At 40.1% G+C, this 21,853-nt stretch overlaps 1 protein-coding gene across 3 annotated transcripts in view; it reads right to left on the bottom strand.

Annotated features, from left to right (window-relative positions):
• Cog4 (conserved oligomeric Golgi complex subunit 4) overlaps window positions 1-21,853 on the bottom strand; it is a 121,161-nt gene that overhangs the window by 4,363 nt on the left and 94,945 nt on the right. For all 3 annotated transcript variants that reach the window (XM_070101407.1, XM_070101411.1, XM_070101417.1), the window contains 2 exons: window positions 21,139-21,209; window positions 12,737-12,788 (listed from right to left, as the gene is read on the bottom strand). In XM_070101407.1, coding sequence (XP_069957508.1) covers window positions 12,746-12,788; window positions 21,139-21,209 — 114 coding nt within the window. In that variant the 3' untranslated portion in view covers window positions 12,737-12,745. The remainder of the gene's footprint in view (window positions 1-12,736; window positions 12,789-21,138; window positions 21,210-21,853) is intronic.

Here is a 21,853-nt window from a genome sequence, read left to right as displayed (position 1 = left end):
CCTACCCATCAACCTTTTATCCACCAATACATAATCTAACAAAGTACTACTTTCGTTACGTGCTACATCATACCTTGTACAGTGGACCCTCAACCAGCGATATTAATCCGTTCCTGAGAGCTCATCGTTAGTCAAAATTATCGTTAGTCAAGTTAATTTTCCCCATAAGAAATAATTGAAATCAATTTAATCTGTGCAAGACACGGAAAAGTATTGAAAAAAAAAAAAATTTACCACATGAAATATTAATTTTAATACATACACACAAACTGAAGATTACATGCACAGTTACATGACACTTACCCTTATTGAAGATCTGGTGATGATTGATGGGATGCGAGGAGGGGAGAGCGTTGATCTTCTTAGTGTTTAGAAGGGGAATCCCCTTCCATTAGCACTTGAGGCAGCAAGTCTTTTTCTGGGGTTACTTCCCTTGCTCTTTTAATGCCAATAGAACCAGCTTCAGAGTCACTGGGCTTCTGTCGCACAACATATCTGTCCAGGAGGCCTGGTCACAGACCGGGCCGCGGGGGCATTGACCCCCGGAACTCTCTCCAGGTAAACTCCAGGTAAATAGATACCTGTACCTCTCGTTCCTTTATGACTTTCCTAAAGTGGTTCACAACATTGTCACTGTACAGGTTGCCAACACGGCTTGCAGTAGCTGTGTCAGGGTGATTTTCATCAAAAAAGGTTTGCACTTCAAGCCATTTTGCACACATTTCCTTTATCTTAGAAGTAGGCAACTTCTTCAATTTCTCTCTCCCCTCCTCCGAAGCAGTTTCTGCCCTCTTGCTGTTCAAGATGATCTAGCAGCTCATCAGTGGTTAGTTCTTCACTGTCCTCCACCACCAACTCTTCCACATCCTCCCCACTAACCTCCAACCCCAAGGACTTCCCCAATGCCACAATGGATTCCTCAACTGGCATAGGATTCTCAGGGTAAGCCTCAAACCCTTCAAAATCCCTTTTGTCTACACATTCTGGCCACAGTTTTTTCCAAGCAGAGTTCAATGTCCTCTTAGTCACTTCCTCCCAAGCCTTACCTATAATGTTTACACAATTGAGGATGGTAAAATGATCTTTCCAAAACTCTCTTAGAGTCAGTTGAGTTTCTGAGGTCACTACAAAGCACCTTTCAAACAGCTTTTGTGTACAGTTTCTTGAAGTTGGAAATAACCTGCTGGTCTATGGGCTGCAGGAGAGGAGTGGTATTAGAAGGCAAAAACTTCACCTTGATGAAGCTCATGTCCCTAGAAAGTCGCTCTGCCAAGTCTGAAGGATGACCAGGAGCATTGTCTAATACCAGGAGGCACTTAAGGTCTAATTTCTTTTCAATTAGGTAATTTTTCACATTGGGGGCAAATGCATAGTGTAACCAGTCATAGAAAAAGTCCCTAGTGACCCATGCCTTACTGTTTGCCCTCCACAGCACACACAAATTAGCCTTGAGGACATTGTTTTTCCTGAACACTCTGGGAGTTTCAGAGTGATACACCAATAAAGGCTTCACTTTGCAATCACCACTAGCATTGGCACACATCAACAGAGTAAGCCTGTCTTTCATAGGCTTATGTCCTGGGAGTGCCTTTTCCTCCTGAGTAATGTACGTCCTGCTTGGCATTTTCTTCCAAAACAGGCCTGTTTCGTCACAATTAAACACTTGTTCAGGTTTCAGTCCTTCACTGTCTATGTACTCCTTGAAGTCCTGCACATATTTTTCAGCCGATTTGTGGTCCGCACTGGCAGCCTCACCATACCTTATCACACTATGAATGCCACTACGCTTCTTAAATCTCTCAAACCAACCTTTAATTCACTCACATCACTAGTTGCTGGCATTTTTGTAATTAAATCGTCATGCAACTTCCTAGCCTTTTCACATATGATCGCTTGAGAGATGCTGTCTCCTGCTATCTGTTTCTCGTTTATCCACACCAATAACAGTCTCTCAACATCTTCTATCACTTGCGATCTCAGTTTCGAAAACATAGTTGCACCTTTGGCAAGAACAGCTTCCTTGATTGCCGTTTTCTTGCCCACAATAGTAGCGATGGTTGATTGGGGGTTTATTATACAACCTGACCAGCTCAGAGACACGCACTCCACTTTCATACTTAGCAATGATCTCTTTCTTCATCTCCATAGTAATTCTCACCCTTTTTGCTGTAGGGTTGGCACTAGAAGCTTTCTTGGGGCCCATGGTGACTTATTTTGCAGGTGCAATCACTACAAAGGCTGTGATAGTATGAAATGTTCCAGTTGTATGTTTGGAAGCAACCGCAGTGGCTGGCTGACTTGTAAACACTGGCACCCAAGGGACAAGTGAGGCGCGCTCAGGCCAAAGTGGACGCGTATGGTATGGAACGAATAGCGCTGGTCGGGTTTTTAAGCGCTAGTCGAGGCAAAATTTTTACGTTAAAATGTATTACAAGTCAGATTTATCGTTAATCGATGCCATCGCTGGTTGAGGGTCCACTGTACATTTATTTATCCTCTTCTTAATAAAATATGTATTACTTATTACCAAAGCTCAATTAAAGGCTCCCCATTTTCATTTACCCCTGGCACCCCAAATTTACCTACTACTCCCTCCACAACATTTTTTCCCACTTTAGCATTAAAATCCCCAACCACAAGTACTCTCACACGTGGTTCAAAACTCCCCACGCAATTACTCAACATTTCCCAAAATCTCTCTCTCCTCTATACTTCTCTCTTCCCCAGGTGCATAAACACTTACAATAACCCACTTCTCACATCCAACCTTTTATTTTACTCCACATAATCCTTGAATTAATACATTTATAGTCCCTATTTTCCTGCCATACCTTATCCTTCAACATTACTGCTACTCCTTCTTTAGCTCTAACTCTATTAGAAACCCCTGACCTAATCCCATAACTCCTCTCCACTGAAACTCACCCATCCCCTTCAGCTTTGTTTCACTTAAAGCCAGGATATCCAGCTTCTCATTCATAACATCCACAATCATCTCTTATCATTCGCCCAACATCCACGCACATTCAGACTTCCCACTTCGACAATTTTCTTCTTATTATTATTTTTAGTAATTTTTACAGGAAAAGGGGTTACTAGCCCATTGTTCCCGGCATTTTAGTTGACTTTTACAACACACATGGCTTACAGAGGAAAGATTCTTATTCCACTTCCCCATGGATATAAAAGGAAAAGTAATTAGAACAAGAACTAAGATAAAATCAAAGAAAACTCGGATGAGTGTGTATAAATAAACGTGTACATGTATGTTTAGTGTGACCTAAGTGTAATGTAAGTAGAAGTAACAAGATGTACCTGTAATCTTGCATATTTATGAGACAGACAAAAGACACCAGCAATCCTACCATCATATAAAACAATTACAGGCTTTCGTTTTACACTCACTTGGCAGGACGGTAGTACCTCCCTGGTGGTTGCTGTCTACCAACCTACTATTATTATATATTATTATTAATTTAAGGAACTGAAGCTCTATTGTTATTATAATAATAATAATAATATTAATTTAGGGAACTGGAGCACAGATCCAATTCCCTAGATCAAGAGCCCCTCACCAGCATCAAGGAATCTTGACACTGGTGAGGGGCTCTTGATCTAGGGAATTGGATCTGTGCTCGAGTTACCTAAATTAATAATAACACAATAATAATAATTATTATTATAATAACGAATGCCGCCAACTTGGTTCACTGTTCACCTCACTGGGGGAGCAGTTCTCTCATGCTTTGCTTACATTTTTGACAGTCATTTGGCCAAATATCGTTTTTCTAAGCATGGGTCCTAAGAAAGTAAGTGTTAAGGGCTGTGCTGAGAAGAAAAAGAGAATGATTTCCATGGAATTAATGCATGAAATCATAGATAAACAAGCGAGGTGTCCATGTTTTGGGTTGAGGGGGAAGCAGGGGAGCGGGGAGCTGGCTCGTAACTCAGAGCAAAAAATTGATCCAGGGATGGCTCGTATCTCAAAAAACTTGTACGTTGGGACACTTGTGAGTCAGGTTCCACTGTACACCGGTAGCAAAACCATGGGGCAAAGGGATAGACATCAGCTCTAGGCCATTCACTCTTATTCATTTCATCAGGAATTTGTAATATGAGAAAATGGAAAGAGAAATCTAAAAATCTCAGCAGTCAGCAAGAACTCACCAGGCAGGTTAACGTATAACTCACGATACACAGAAAAAATTAAAGGGAGCACACAAGCCACCCAAAAATGAAGTTATCCATTATAATCATGCTGTATAGGAGAACAAGATTATAGCAACATGAGAATTTGAATACCCAACAAATGCAGTAAAAACTTGAAATGAGTCATAGTATATCATCTGACACGTTGTTACTCGTGTCTAAAATTTTCTAGCATGTTTCTTATATTTAACCCTTCGACTGTTTCGGTCGTATATATACGTCTTATGCGCCACTGTTTCTGACATTTTATACGAGAAAGCTGGTAGGCCCACATGAGAGAATGGGTCTGTGTGGTCAGTGTGCACCACGCAGTGCATAATGAGAAAAAACTGATCATTTTTTGGGGATTAAAACATTGAGGTGTATTTTCGTACAGTATTTATCATTGTATTCTCGTTTTCATGGTCTCAGGTGATAAAATGGAAAACATATTACAGAAATAGAGATGATTTTGATTACTGTCACGATGAAAACGACCTTGAAATTGAGCTCAAAGTAGCGGAAATGTTCGGTTTTTACCAATGTTCAGGAGCAAGCAAATCACACCACACGTCCAATACACTTCAACTGGGGAGTCTAATATTCTTTCACTAGTGCACTGATATTATTTGTACCATTTCTACACCAATGCAGTAGTCTGCATAACAGTAAACTTCGTATTTTTTGTATGAATAAAAAATCAAAACAGAAAGCAATAGTAATATAAGAGGGGCTTAGAGACGTGACTAATAAACAGAGGATATGTTAGTGCCAAGAATGTCTACATTGTTTATTCTGGACCCTATTTTGAAATTGGCACCTTTTTTAATTTGCATGAAATTGGCAAAATTGCCAATTTCTGACCACTTTATTGGGTAGTTCAAATCGGTAAATAGGCGGTTTCTTGTACTCAACTGATAGAAAAAATGGAGTTCTAAAGAAATAGCTATGAGCTTGGTCAACTGGAACAACGGAATTGGCCAAAAACAGGGCTCAAAGTCGGCAAAATCGCCGATGCGTATATGTCGCCGAGACCGCTAACTTCGTGGGAGCGTAATTCCGTGAGTTTTCAACCAAATTTCGTACTTTTGGTGTCATTACCATTGGGAAAAGATTCTCTATCATTTCATAAGAAAAAATAATTTTCGTTTTTCCAAAAATTTATCGACATAGAATGACAGTTTCAGAAAGGGGCTTGCGACAGTCAAAGGGTTAACCCTTAAATGGTCAAAACGTATATATACGTTTTTTTCAACATTTGAAAGTATGTAAAAAATGTACATTTTTTTTTTTTACATTTGAAAATGTGTAAAAAAACTTTTATGTACATTTTTTTTGGTATATTTCAAAATATGTAAAAAAAAACAGATCTACTTTTGGAGCACTATGGATTTGAACATTGGTCTATTTGGACCGTTTAAGGGTTAAGAACAGTGTTAGCCACAAAAGACAGAAGAGCTTTGCAAATTGACTACAACATAAATCAGAATGTGTTAAATAAACCAATCCCCTATGCACTGTTACTGTTTAACCCTTAAACGGTCCAAACGTATATATACGTTCTCTCGCGTAGCGCCCCAAACGTATATATATACGTTTCCTTTGTCATTCATTCAACATTGGCACGATAAGCCTGAGTTGCCTAGACATGAGAGAATGGGTGTGCACATTCAGTGTGCGCCATATGAAAAAAATTAGGGATGCCTGGGTACCAAATGCTCTTTTTTCCTAAAATATTCGGGGCGCTACGCACGTGAACGTATATATGGAAAATTTTATAGGGGGTTACCTGTATGCACCTCAACATTACAAGCATATGAGTAATCTCATTGGGAGACAACAACCACATTGTTTACTGTAGTCACCCCGTGTAGACATGTGAGAAAACTTAACCACCCCTGGTCACTGCAGGTGGTCCCTTCGACCTCACAATCTTATCCATATCTATCCGAGACCAGTATAAATTGGATAGCACCCACAAGTACGGCGCTACTAATTAATTGTGGACTGTATAGATTATATTAGTTTAACTGAATGAAGGGGGGGGGGGAGGTAGGTTACACATGGATATATCGATCAAGGAAAAACACTTGTATATATAATCCCACCACTTACCAGATATTCTCTGGTGGTCACTTGATGTAGCTGGATCACCCACAACCTATCCAATTACAACATACCTAACTGGCCAGTATCAGTCTGCTATAACTAGAAGGGTTACTTAACTGTGGGTGACTGATGCTCTTTATTTCCTCCATTCACCATCTCATTTCGATGTCCTGCTACACCGACATGGTTCTTATTCCAGCAGGACGAGGTATCCGTTGGTTTGTCCCGGTTGAGAAGTCGTGACTCCATAAAAACTTCACAATCCTCAGGACAGGAACACGAGGTAAACAGATGCTCACTCTGAGAACGGCGACTCATTTCACTTCACACATTCTCTTAGCTTGGTGTTATTATCACTGATTACTTCTTAGCCCACCATATGGTTTAATGTCTCATAATTATTATACACATTGGAGGCCACTCCATTAAGATCTGAGACCGATGAGTGATTAAATCACGGGTATTTTTCCCTGGGACACACTCCATGGCGACACGCCAGTCACCACCGGTCCTACCATTATTCACTAATTTTGCCACTTTATTACGGTGGTCCCGTAAATCATGTTCCCTCGCTCTTCACCAGGAACAGTTATGACACTTCCTATTATGAAGTGAGGACTATATTAATCCTTAGGCTGCCGTGAACGCCAATTTCCTAGTCCCATGTTTTCCCAGCCTCTTAACTCCATTCCAAACACTCCCGCTCTCTGATGCCCCGTCTCGACCTCTCCCTCCCATTAGTGCAGGCGCAGAGCTTCCCTGTTGGTTCTATTTAATTTTCAAATATATTTTTGACCCATGTCAACACATTAAACACCTATTAGGCACTATAGCTTCGGAAGATTATAATATTTTCCACACTGCGGCCGGGCGGAGGTCGTTGTTAGACGACTTAAATAATGTGGAGTACAATTTTCCCATCTTCACTGGCCACCTGGCTTGGGAACTCCAACATTGGCATTTACATAATCACCCATTAATTCTTTCCACCTGTTAACTCCTCAGGTAGGGCTCCATCCAAAGCACACTCAAGCTTCCATGCTTCTGGTATTAACAATTTCCCTCTTATTGTAAGGTGTGACACTAAGCCTATGCTCTCTGGGTTATGAGACTAACAATAACAAGTCTCTCTCAGTATCCCAAGTCAGCCCCAGCACACTACTGCATATAGGCACTTCAACTCCAGGGCTATCCATATTTACTGATCCCTCAAAATGGACTAATTACTGTTCCATTCCCTCAGGGGCATCCTTGCACCTTGCATTATTTCATTAACCCCTTCATATATCTTCATTAGTTCCTCTTCAGTTGACGTCACACCCAGGAAATTGTCCACATACGATTATTTACCCAATTACTTTGCTCAGTGGACCACCTGTGCACTCAGTGTGCATTTATCGTCGCCTGAAGTAAGAACAATTTATTATTTAACTGTTGATTAATTATATTATTATAAGCAGTCAACAAATTTGGTGTCTTGCTCAGTTCGCAGAGCTGGGCCCTTTAACTGTCCATACACCATCCTATAATTAGTAGATAATTCTGGACAGTTCAGCTTCCACGGAAGTCGCACCCAGTAATATCCAGATTTAAATTTAACGTCCTTCAGGTATTGTTCCTGAGTGAAGGAATCATCTGGACTTTCCTCATTTATATTAATCCCTATGCTGTCCAGCTCCCACAAATTAGACTGGTTCAACATCATCCTCGATAGAAGAATACTTGTACTGGGTTGACCTTTTATGAGTAAGACACACCATGACTGTATTTACTACTTCCTCTAGTCATTATTACTAAGCGGTAGTCTGCCATATATTACATGGCCCGTACCAGTGTTGAGGAGAGTGACGCCGCATAGTTTTGGATTTATGCCCTTTATCCTGAATTATTACATCCAACACTGGCAAGGCTACCTCAGCTAGGCCATCATAATTGCCATTAGCTGCAACCTTTACATCAGTCACTATAGTGTCAGGGTTATTAACATTATCATTATTGTCACCATTATTATAAGAATTACATACAACCCTGCACATAACTGTATGGTGTCTTCCCTTGTTGCATTGATAGCAACTGTTCAATTTGATATGACAATCCTTTACATTATGATTGCCTAGACATCTGATACATCTGTCAAGTTCTTTCATTCTTTCCACTATAATATCCTATGAATTATAGGCATTACAGTTCTTAGTGTAATGAGTACCCTTGCAGAAGAGACAGTCTCTCCTTTCCTTGCCTGACCTCTTATCAACTGGGTTACCCTTACTGAGGTACTTATTCCTCTTACCTTGATGTGAGGAACCACTATTACTTATTCCTTTCACTTGATATGTGCCTATTTAACTCTTAATTATGATTATTGCCACTGGGATTATTTTTCCCTTTTGAGACTTGACAGATGTCTCAGAGTCATTATGTGTTACATCCTTACAACTGTTTGGCTGACTGGTCTGCAATTGAACAATTAATTCTTGCCGACCTAGTCTGATTTCCTCCAGACCGTACTCTGGAGGTTTTGGCAAACACACCCTTTGCATTAATAGGTTGATCAACTGCCTGGCATACACCCTTTAATTTATTCAAAGCCTTACTTTTACAAGACAGTTTTTCTTCCAATTCGTAATGTTGATTAATTAAAACATTAATTTCCATTCCATCTGCACAATTTTCCAGCAGATCTCTTTCACAGTCTTTAAACCACAATTTGTACTGCTCAAATCTACTCTCTAAAGCATCTAAATATAACTTTAATTCATTAGAGTTCACGGTTTCTTGATTCATTAAATCCAAGCACTTGTATGCCTTCGTCACATGGCCTTTAATAGCCTGTAATGATGCTTTCATTACTCTAAAATCCACGGACTTGTCAGCCACATTAACTCCATCAGATCCAGTCATGGTTAGAGAATTATTAATCACTGATTATACAACTTAAGTAGGCACCTTATAAGAGTAATTCTTGCACTTTACTCTTGTATAAATCCTAGCCACACATGTGCTAGCAATTAATTAGGCTAATTATCATCCACCACACGATCGATTAAATTTGTGTACCCTATACCCACTTTCTTCAATCAATCACTTAATTATTACCTGGAGTTTACCTGGAGAGAGTTCCGGGGGTCAACGCCCCCGCGGCCCGGTCTGTGACCAGGCCTCCTGGTGGATCAGAGCCTGATCAACCAGGCTGTTGCTGCTGGCTGCACACAAACCAACGTACGAGCCACAGCCTGGGTGATCAGGAACTGACTTTAGGTGCTTGTCCAGTGCCAGCTTGAAGACTGCCAGGGGTCTGTTGGTAATCCCCCTTATGTGTGCTGGGAGGCAGTTGAACAGTCTCGGGCCCCTGACACTTATTGTATGGTCTCTTAACGTGCTAGTGACACCCCTGCTTTTCATTGGGGGGATGGTGCATAAGTAATTAATTCAATTAATTTTTCACTGATTGCATCCGGTTCAGGAAGGACCAACGGGCAGATATGGAAAATTTTATAGGGGGTTACCTGTATGTACCTCAACATTACAAGCATACGAGTAATCTAATTGGGAGACAACAACCATATTGTTTACCGTAGTCACCCCGTGTAGACATGTGAGAAAACTTAACCACCCCTAGTCACTGCAGGTGGTCCCTTCGACCTCACAATCTTATCCATATCTATCCGAGACCAGTATAAATTGGATAGCACCCACAAGTACGGCACTACTAATTAATTGTGGACTGTATAGATTATATTAGTTTAACTGAATGAAGGGGGGGGGTAGGTTACACATGGATATATCAATCAAGGAAAAACACTTGTATATAATCCCACCACTTACCAGATATTCTCTGGTGGTCACTTGATGTAGCTGGATCACCCACAACCTATCCAATTACAACATACCTAACTGGCCAGTATCAGTCTGCTATAACTAGAAGGGTTACTTAACTGTGGGTGACTGATGCTCCTTATTTCCTCCATTCACCATCTCATTTCGATGTCCTGCTACACCGACACGGTTCTTATTCCAGCAGGAAGAGGTGTCCGTTGGTTTGTCCCAGTTTAGAAGTCGTGACTCCATAAAACCTTTACTATCCTCGGGACAGGAACACGAGGTAAACAGATGCTCACTCTGAGAACGGCGACTCATTTCACTTCACACATTCTCTTAGCTTGGTGTTATTATCACTGATTACTTCTTAGCCCACCATACGGTTTAATGTCTCATAATTATTATACACATTGGAGGCCACTCCATTAAGATCTGAGACCGATGAGTGATGATTAAATCATGGGTATTTTTCCCCAGGACACACTCCATGGCGATGTGCCAGTCACCACTGGTCCTACCATTATTCACTAATTTTGCCACTTTATTACGGTGGTCCCATAAATCATGTTCCCTCACTCTTCACCAGGAACAGTTATGACACTTCCTATTATGAAGTGAGGACTATATTAATCCTTAGGCTGCCGTGAATGCCAATTTCCTGGTCCCATGTTTTCCCAGCCTCTTAACTCCATTCCAAACACTCCCGCTCCCTGATGCCCTGTCTCGACCTCTCCCTCCCATCAGCGCATGCGCAGAGCTTCCCTGTTGGTTCTATTCCATTTTCAAATACATTTTTGACCCATGTTGACACATTAAACACCTATTAGGCACTATAGCTTCGGAAGATTAAAATATTTTCCACAGTATATATGCGTTTGGACCTTTTGAGGGTTAAACACACACAAAAAAAAAAATAATGAAAAAATTAGATGACAAAGTAAATAAAGTACTGTACAACAGACATCCTTAAAAAAATCCAAGAAATAAAGTCTTATAAACAAGGTGTCATACCATTACTGAGAGAGGAGATAAGTCATCATTATGCAGGCAAAGAAAACTATGTCCCCTTCATATAGAATTGAGAACTGAGTAAGCATTGTGGAAGACTGCAGCATCATGTGCAACTCTAAACACATTAACATCTAACAATTCATCAAAAGAGGGGGAGATGTGATTCATAGAAATTTAACCCTTTCAGGGTTTTTGACGTACTAGTAATATGTCTTACGCGCCAGGGTTGGTGACGTACTAGTACGCGTAAATTCTAGCGCCCTCAAATTAAGCGGGAAAAGGCTGGTAGGCCTGGTAGGTCTGCATGGTCAGTGTGCGCAGTATAAAAAAAATCCTGCAGCACACAGTGCAGAATGAGAAAATAAACTACGACTGTGTTTTTGGTTTAAAACAGCGACTTTGCAGTCTATTTTTGTATGGTGTTTATGGTTGTTTTCTTGGTCTCATTTGATAGAATGGAAGATACATTACAGAAATAGAGATAATTTTGATTGGTTTCACGATGGCAATTGAGCACAAATGTCCGATTTTTGCGATGTTCGAGAGTAAACAAATCACCCCAAGCGTCCAATACATGTCAACTGGTGAGTCTAATATTCTTGCACAAATGCGCTGATATTATTTAAAAAATTTTTTACAATGATGCAGTAGTATATATAACAGTAAATCTTCTATTTTTTGTGAGTAAAAATTCCAACTGGAAAGCAAAAGTAATGTAAGAGGGGCCTGGAGATGTGACTAATGAACAGATAAAATGTTATTTTAGTGCCAGGAATGTCTGTCTTGTTTATTCTGGACCCTATTTTGAAATTGGCATCTTTTGAAATTTGTGTGAAATTGGCCAAATTGCCAATTTCTGACCACTTTATTGGGTATTGAAATTGGTAAATGGGCGGTTTGTTGTACTCAATCGATAGAAAAAAATGAAATTCTCATGAAACGGCTGTGATTTTAGTAGACTGAAACATTGGAATTGGCCGAAAATAGGGCTCAAAGTGGGCAAAATCGCCGATGCGTAAAAATCATTGATACAGCTAACTTCACGAGAGCATAATTCCGCAAGTTTTCCATCAAATTTCCTACTTTTGGTGTCATTATAATCATAAAAAGATTCTCTATCATTTCATTAGAAAAAATAATTTTTTTTAATGATTTTTGACCCTGAGTGGGAGTTAAGGATCCTGAAAGGGTTAAGCAAATGTGAGAGCTTGATCAAGAATGACACACAACAGACATAAGATTGCACAAGTTAATGCCTAAAAAACACCAAAAGAAATCAACTATGACTTACCATAAAAATGACCTGCTGCAACTAAAAGTGCTATAAATATGGGATATATTAAACTTGTGAAACCCAATGAACTTGCCTGATGTATACTTTGAGTAACAGCACAAGGCAAGCTAGGATTACACAATTCCATGCGTGCAAAATTTTTAATAAAATCAATATCAGTTTTTAATATTTATTTGAAATACAGTATATAAACACTGACAAATGTACAAGCTTGTGTGTAACATTTAGTGCTATACTCCTTGTAAACTGGTGTTGAGTTTGATACTGAGAGTAATTCTAATACTGAAAATAGTAAAATTATATCAGAAGACTTACATCTGAATCTTATAGCTTCAGTCTCTTGATTTCTTCAGCTTTAAAGTCAACTCTGAAATGGAAATAGTGATATATGAGGCTGCTTCTCTATTTAGTCCATTTTAAAAGATTTTTTTTTTATTATTATTTGTCAGTTAAAAATAGGAGAGGAGAGTTATTAAATGGAGAGTTAGAGGTATTGGGAAGATGGAAGGAATATTTTGAGGAATTGTTAAATGTTGATGAAGATAGGGAAGCTGTGATTTCGTGTATAGGGCAAGGAGGAATAACATCTTGTAGGAGTGAGGAAGAGCCAGTTGTGAGTGTGGGGGAAGTTCGTGAGGCAGTAGGTAAAATGAAAGGGGGTAAGGCAGCCGGGATTGATGGGATAAAGATAGAAATGTTAAAAGCAGGTGGGGATATAGTTTTGGAGTGGTTGGTGCAATTATTTAATAAATGTATGGAAGAGGGTAAGGTACCTAGGGATTGGCAGAGAGCATGCATAGTTCCTTTGTATAAAGGCAAAGGGGATAAAAGAGAGTGCAAAAATTATAGGGGGATAAGTCTGTTGAGTGTACCTGGTAAAGTGTATGGTAGAGTTATAATTGAAAGAATTAAGAGTAAGACGGAGAATAGGATAGCAGATGAACAAGGAGGCTTTAGGAAAGGTAGGGGGTGTGTGGACCAGGTGTTTACAGTGAAACATATAAGTGAACAGTATTTAGATAAGGCTAAAGAGGTCTTTGTGGCATTTATGGATTTGGAAAAGGCGTATGACAGGGTGGATAGGGGGGCAATGTGGCAGATGTTGCAAGTGTATGGTGTAGGAGGTAGGTTACTGAAAGCAGTGAAGAGTTTTTACGAGGATAGTGAGGCTCAAGTTAGAGTATGTAGGAAAGAGGGAAATTTTTTCCCAGTAAAAGTAGGCCTTAGACAAGGATGTGTGATGTCACCGTGGTTGTTTAATATATTTATAGATGGGGTTGTAAGATAAGTAAATGCGAGGGTCTTGGCAAGAGGCGTGGAGTTAAAAGATAAAGAATCACACACAAAGTGGGAGTTGTCACAGCTGCTCTTTGCTGATGACACTGTGCTCTTGGGAGATTCTGAAGAGAAGTTGCAGAGATTGGTGGATGAATTTGGTAGGGTGTGCAAAAGAAGAAAATTAAAGGTGAATACAGGAAAGAGTAAGGTTATGAGGATAACAAAAAGATTAGGTGATGAAAGATTGAATATCAGATTGGAGGGAGAGAGTATGGAGGAGGTGAACGTATTCAGATATTTGGGAGTGGACGTGTCAGCGGATGGGTCTATGAAAGATGAGGTGAATCATAGAATTGATGAGGGAAAAAGAGTGAGTGGTGCACTTAGGAGTCTGTGGAGACAAAGAACTTTGTCCTTGGAGGCAAAGAGGGGAATGTATGAGAGTATAGTTTTACCAACGCTCTTATATGGGTGTGAAGCGTGGGTGATGAATGTTGCAGCGAGGAGAAGGCTGGAGGCAGTGGAGATGTCATGTCTGAGGGCAATGTGTGGTGTGAATATAATGCAGAGAATTCGTAGTTTGGAAGTTAGGAGGAGGTGCGGGATTACCAAAACTGTTGTCCAGAGGGCTGAGGAAGGGTTGTTGAGGTGGTTCGGACATGTAGAGAGAATGGAGCGAAACAGAATGACTTCAAGAGTGTATCAGTCTGTAGTGGAAGGAAGGCGGGGTAGGGGTCGGCCTAGGAAGGGTTGGAGGGAGGGGGTAAAGGAGGTTTTGTGTGCGAGGGGCTTGGACTTCCAGCAGGCATGCGTGAGCGTGTTTGATAGGAGTGAATGGAGACAAATGGTTTTTAATACTTGACGTGCTGTTGGAGTGTGAGCAAAGTAACATTTATGAAGGGATTCAGGGAAACCGGCAGGCCGGACTTGAGTCCTGGAGATGGGAAGTACAGTGCCTGCACTCTGAAGGAGGGGTGTTAATGTTGCAGTTTAAAAACTGTAGTGTAAAGCACCCTTCTGGCAAGACAGTGATGGAGTGAATGATGGTGAAAGTTTTTCTTTTTCGGGCCACCCTGCCTTGGTGGGAATCGGCCGGTGTGATAATAAAAAAAAAATATAATAATATTAACACATCAGCTGTCTCCCACCAAGGCAGGGTGGCCCCAAAAAAAAAAAACTTCCATCATCATTTACTCCATCACTGTCTTGCCAGAGGCATGCTTACGACTACAGTTATAAAACTGCAACATTAATACCCCTCCTTCATCCCATCTCCAGGAATCAAGTTCGGCCTGCTGGTTTCCTTGAATCCCTTCATAAATGTTACCTTGCTTACACTCCAACAGTACACCAAGTCCTAAAAACCATTTGTCTCCATTAGCTCCTATCAAACACACTCATGCACGCTTGCTGGAAGTCCTAGCCCCTCGCACAGAAAACCACCTTTACCCCATCCCTCCAACCTTTCCTAGGCCGACCCCTACCCCGCCCTCCCTCCCTTACAGATTTATACACTTGCGAAGTCATTCTATTTCACGCCATCCACTTGACATGTCCAAACCATCTCAATAACCCCTCCTCAGCCCCCTGGATAATAGTTTTGGTAATTCTACACCTCCTCCTAATTTCCAAACTATGGATTCTCTGCATTATATTCTCACCACACATTGCCCTTAGACATGACATCTCCACTGCCTCCAACCTTCTCCTAGTTGCAACAATCACAACCCATGCCTCACACCCATATAAGAGCATTGGTATAACTATACTCTCATACATTCCTCTCTCTGCTTTCATAGATAAAGTTCTTTGTCTCCATTGACTCCTCAGTGCACCACTCGCCTTTTTCCCCTTGTCAATTCTATGATTTGCCTCATCCTCCATAGACCCATCTGCTGACATGTCCACTCCCAATTATCTGAACACATTCACCACCTTCATACTCTTTCCCTCCAATCTTCTGTTACCCAATTTTTTTATCATCACCTTACTCTTTCCTGTATTAACTTTTAATTTCGTTCATTTACATACCCTACCAAACTCATCAACTTCTCTTCAGAATCTCCCAAAAGCACAGTGCCATCAGCAAAGAGCAACTGTGACAATGTCCACACCTCTTGCCAACACCTGAGCATTCACTTCTCTTATAACTCCATCTATAAATATATTGAACAACCATGGTGACATCACACTTCCCAATTTAAGGCCTACTTTTACTGGGAAATAATCTCCCTCTTGCCTACATACTCTAACCTGAGCCTCACTAACCTCGTAAAGATTCTTCACCGCTTTCAATAACCTACCTCCTATTCCATACATTTGAAAAATCTGCCACATTGGCTCCCTATCTACCCTATCATATGCCTTTTCTAAATCCATAAATGCCACAGAAACCTCTTTACTCTTATCTAAATACTGTTCACCTATATGTTTCACTGCAAACACTTTGTCTACACACCCCCTACCCTTCATAAAGCCTCCTTGTTCATCTACTATCATGCACTCTTAATTGTTTACATCATAACTCTACCATACACTTAACCAGGTATATTCAACAGACTTATTCCCCTATAATTTTTACACTCTTTTGTCCCCTTTGCCTTTATACAAAGAAACTGCATGCTCTCTGCCAATCCCGAGGTACCTTACCCTCTTTCATGCATTTATTAAATAAAAACACTAACCACTCCAAAACTTTATCCCTACCTGCTATTAACATTTCTATCTTTGTCCCATCAATCCCCAGCTGCTTTTATTCTATCCACTGCCCCATGCACTTCCCCCACACTCGCAACTGGTACTTCTTCACTCCTATAAGATGTTATTCTTCCTTGCCCTATACACGAAATCACAGCTTCCCTAACTTCATCAATATTTAACAATTCCTTAAAAATATTCCCTCCATCTTCTGATACCTCTAACTCTCTACTGAATAACTCAATTATTTTTAACTAACAAATCCATTTGTTCCCTAGGCTTTCTCAACTTCTTATTTTCAACAAAATTTGTTGATAACATCTCACCCACTCTCATTTGCTCCATTTTTACATTGCTTCACCACTTGCTTAACATCTCTTTTTTTCTCCATATACTACTCCCTCCTTGCATCACTTCTTTGTAAAAACCTCTCATATGCTAACTTTTTCTCTCTTTACATCATTCCACCAATCGCTCTTCTTCTCTCCTGCACCCACTTTCCTGTAACCACAAACTTCTGCTGAACACTCTAACACAATATTCTCAAACTTACCCCATACATCTTCTACCCCAGCTGTCCTTCAACAGTTGTTCATATCTTGCCCTAACTGCCTCTTCCTTTAGTTTATAAACCTTCACCTCTCTCTTACTTGCTGCATCCACTTTCCTCGTATCCTATCTACCTTTTACTTTCACGACTCACGAAATCGTAATGACACGATTGCAAACAAACCATACCCAGGCCGGGATTGAACCCGCGGTCAGAGAGTCTCAAAACCCCAGACCGGGTATGGTTTGTTTGCAATCGTGTCATTACGATTTCGTGAGTCATGTTGACGGCAGTGAGGGGACTTGAGCTAGAGTTTGTCATGGCCACGCTGGCTGGAGATTCGTCTGTAAAAACTTGCATTTGTGGTCACAGTGGTGCCTGTGCTAACCTTCCTATGGTGTAAAAATATACCTAGTTAGACGAATCTTATTGTGGCTAGCTGGTCTAGTGGCTAAAGCGACGGTCTGGAGTTTTGAGACTCTGACCGCGGGTTCAATCCCGGCCGGGGTATGGTTGGTTTTACTTTCACTGTAGCTACAACTAAAAAGTGATCTGATATATCTGTGGCCCCTCTATAAACATGTACATCCTGAAGTCTACCCAACAGTCTTTTTTTTTTTTTTCTCAACAAGTCGGCCGTCTCCCAACGAGGCAGGGTGACCCAAAGAGAAAGAAAATCCCCCAAAAGAAAATACTTTCATCATCCAAAACTTTCACCTCACTCACACATAATCACTGTTTTTGCAGAGGTGCCCAGAATACAACAGCTTAGAAGTATATACGTATAAAAATACACAATATATCTCTCCAAACTGCCAATATCCCAAACCCCTCCTTTAGAGTGCAGGCATTGTACTTCCCATTTCCAGGACTCAAGTCCGGTTATTTAAAATAACCGGTTTCCCTGAATCCCTTCACTAAATATTACCCTGCTCACACTCCAACAGATCGTCAGGTCCCAAATACCATTTGTCTCCATTCACTCCTATCTAACACGCTCACGCATGCTTGCTGGAAGTCCAAACCCCTCGCCCACAACACCTCCTTTACCCCCTCCCACCAACCGTTTCGAGGATGACCCCTACCCCGCCTTCCTTCCCCTACAGATTTATACGCTCTCCATGTCATTCTACTTTGATACATTCTCTCTAAATGACCAAACCACCTCAAACCCCTCTGACTAATACTTTTATTAACTCCACACCTTCTCCTAATTTCCACACTCCGAATTTTCTGTATAATATTTACACCACACATTGCTCTTAGACAGGACATCTTCACTGCCTCCAACCGCCTCCTTGCTGCAGCATTTACAACCCAAGCTTCACACCCATATAAGAGTGTTGGTACTACTATACATTCCCTTCTTTGCCTCCATAGATAAAATTTTTTGCCTCCACATATACCTCAATGCACCACTCACCTTTTTTCCTTCATCAATTCTATGATTAACCTCATCCTTCATGAATCCATCCGCCGACACATCAACTCCCAAGTATCTGAAAACAATCACTTCTTCCATACTCCTCCTCCCCAATTTGATATCCAATTTTTTTTTATCTAAATCATTTGATACTCTCATCACCTTATTCTTTTCTATGTTCACTTTCAACTTTCTACCTTTACACACATTCCCAAATTCGTCCACTAACCTTTGCAATTTTTTTTAGAATCTCCCATAAGCACAGTATCATCAGCAAAAAGTAACTGTGTCACTTCCCATTTTGTATTTAATTCCCCATAATTTAATCCCACCCCCTCTCCCGAACACCCTAGCATTTACTTCTTCTACAACCCCATCTATAAATATATTAAACAACCATGGTGACATTACACATCCCTGTCTAAGTCCTACTTGCAACATCTGCCACATTGCTCCCCTATCCACTCTATCATATGCCTTTTCTAAATCCATAAATGCAATAAAAACTTCCCTACCTTTATCTAAATACTGCTTACATATATGCTTCAATGTAAACACTTGATCTACACATCCCCTACCCACTCTAAAACCTCCTTGCTCATCCGCAATTCTACATTCTGTCTTACCTCTAATTCTTTCAATAATAACCCTATCGTACACTTTTCCTGGTATACTCAGTAAACTTATTCCTCTATAATTTTTACAATCTCTTTTGTCCCCTTTCCCTTTATATAAAGGGACTATACACGCTCTCCGCCAATCCCTAGGTACCTTCCCCTCTTTCATACATTTATTAAACAAAAATACCAACTGCTCCAACACTATGTCCCTCCCTGCTTTTAACATTTCTGTCATGATCCTGTCAGTTCCAGCTGCTTTACCCCCTTTCATTCTACGTAATGCCTCACGCACCTCCCCCACACTCACATCCTGCTCTTCTTCACTCCTGAAAGATGATATACCTCCCTGGCCAGTGCATGAAATTACCGCCTCCCTTTCTTCGTTGACATTTAAAAGTTCCTCAAAATATTCTCGCCATCTGCCCAAAACCTCCATCTCCCCATCTACTAACTCCCCTTCTCTGTTTTTAACTGATAAATCCATTTGTTCCCTAGGCTTTCTTAACTTGTTTAACTCCAAAATTTTTTCTTATTTTCATTAAAATTCCTTGACAGTACCTCTCCAACTCTATCATCTGCTCTCCTTTTGCACTCTCTCACCACTCTCTTCACCTTTCTTTTACTCTCCATATACTCTACTCTTCTTATAACACTTCTGCTTTGTAAATATCTCTCATAAGCTACCTTTTTCTCTTTTATCACACCCTTTACTTCATTCCACCAATCACTCCTGCACCCACCCTCCTATAACCACAAACTTTTGCCCCACATTCTAATACTGCATTTTTAAAACTATTCCAACCCTCCTCAACCCCCCCACTACTCATACCTGCACCACTCCACCTTTCTGCCAATAGTTGCTTATATTTCACCCAAACTTCCTCCTCACTTAGTTTATACACTTTCACCTCCCTCTTACTTGTTGTTGCCATTTTCTTCTTATCTCGTCTACCTCTTACTCTAACTGTAGCTACAACTAGATGATGATCCGATATATCAGTTGCCCTTCTATAAACGTGTACATCCTGGAGCCTACCCACCAACCTTTTATCCACCAATACATAATCTATTAAACTACTTTCATTACGTGCTACATCATACCTTGTATATTTATTTATCCTCTTTTTCATAAAATATGTATTACTTGTTACCAAACCTCTTTCTACACATAGCTCAATTAAAGGCTCCCCATTTTCATTTACCCCTGGCACCCCAAATTTACCTACTACTCCCTCCACAACATTTTTTCCCACTTTAGCATTAAAATTCTCAACCACAAGTACTCTCACACTTGGTTCAAAACTCCCCATGCACTTAACATTTCCCAAAATTTCTCTCTCTCTATACTTCTCTCTTCCCCAGGTGCATAAATGCTTACAATAACCCACTTCTCATATCCATCCTTTATTTTACTCTACATAATCCTTGAATTAATACATTTATAGTCCCTCTTTTCCTGCCATAGCTTATCCTTCAACATTATTGCTACTCCTTCTTTAGCTCTAACTCTGTTAGAAACCCCTGACCTAATCCCATAAATTCCTCTCCACTGATACTCACCCACCCCCTTCAGCTTTGTTTCACTTAAAGCCAGGATATCCAGCTTCTTCTCATTCATAACATCCACAATCATCTCTTTCTTATCATTCGCACAACATCCACGCACATTCAGACGTCCCACTTTGACAATTTTCTTCTTCTTATTCTTTTATCTACCAATATTTAGTCCAACAAACTACTGTCATTATGCCCTTTATCATATGTTGTATACTTATCCTCTTTTCCTTAAAATATGTTACCTATAACCAAACCCCTTTCTATACAAAATTCAATCAAATGCTCCCCATTTGATATGATTTTAGAGAATGTGATATGGCTGAGCTGGAAGTACAGTCAGTAACATGTTACAATGAAGAAGTAACCAGATAAGTGTCTGAACCAAAACATACATTGTAAAAATCAAATACTGTACTTAAGAAAATAAAAACTGTCATTTTCACTGTGCAACAATACTGCCAACTTTGAAAATTATATGATGTAGTAAATACCAAAGATAGGACCACCAAGAACTTAGCTTTGCTACTGTAACTACAAACAAGTAATTACAAAGAGAGTTCAATCTACATTCAGCAGAGAAAATTAACCTCACCTGAGTTGCAAGACTTTTCTCATCTCAGATGGAGTTAGCCTCCATGTAGTGGTAGTTGAATACTCTGACACCTGGGAAAAAAATATCAGAATATAATTAATATTTGGTGTTCAAACTTAATATAATATTCTGTATCAGGACTAATTAACTGATTATAAATCTCTAAAAGACTTTGAAGAGTATTACTAGTTAATATTAACCCTTTGACTGTTTTTGACGTATAAATACGTCTTACGAGCCAATGTTTCTGACGTATATATACTCAATAATTCTAGCGGCTTCAAATCAAGTGGGAGAAAGCTGGTAGGCCCACATGTGAGAGAATGGGTCTGTGTGGTCAGTGTGCACCACATAAAAAAAATCCTGCAGCACACATTGCGTAATGAGAAAAAAAAAACTCTGATCGTTTTTTTGGAATAAAACGCCGACTTTGAGGTGTATTTTCGTATAGTATTTATCGTTGTATTCGCGTTTTCATGGTCTTAGTTGATAAAATGGAAAACATATTACAGAAATAGAGATGATTTTCATTACTTTTACGATGAAAACGACCTTGAAACTGAGCTCAAAGTAGCGGAAATGTTCGATTTTTACCAATGTTCAAGAGTAAATAAATCACACCACACGTCCAATACACGTCAACTGGGGAGTCTAATATTCTTTCACTAGTGCACTGATATTATTTATACCATTTTTACAATAATGCAGTCGTCTG

The sequence above is a fragment of the Cherax quadricarinatus genome, chromosome 5 (genome assembly GCF_038502225.1).
Source record: "Cherax quadricarinatus isolate ZL_2023a chromosome 5, ASM3850222v1, whole genome shotgun sequence".
NCBI lineage: Eukaryota > Metazoa > Arthropoda > Malacostraca > Decapoda > Parastacidae > Cherax > Cherax quadricarinatus.
The sequence above is the reverse complement of the archived record's forward strand: the minus strand, read 5'-3'. Positions and strand labels throughout refer to the sequence as shown.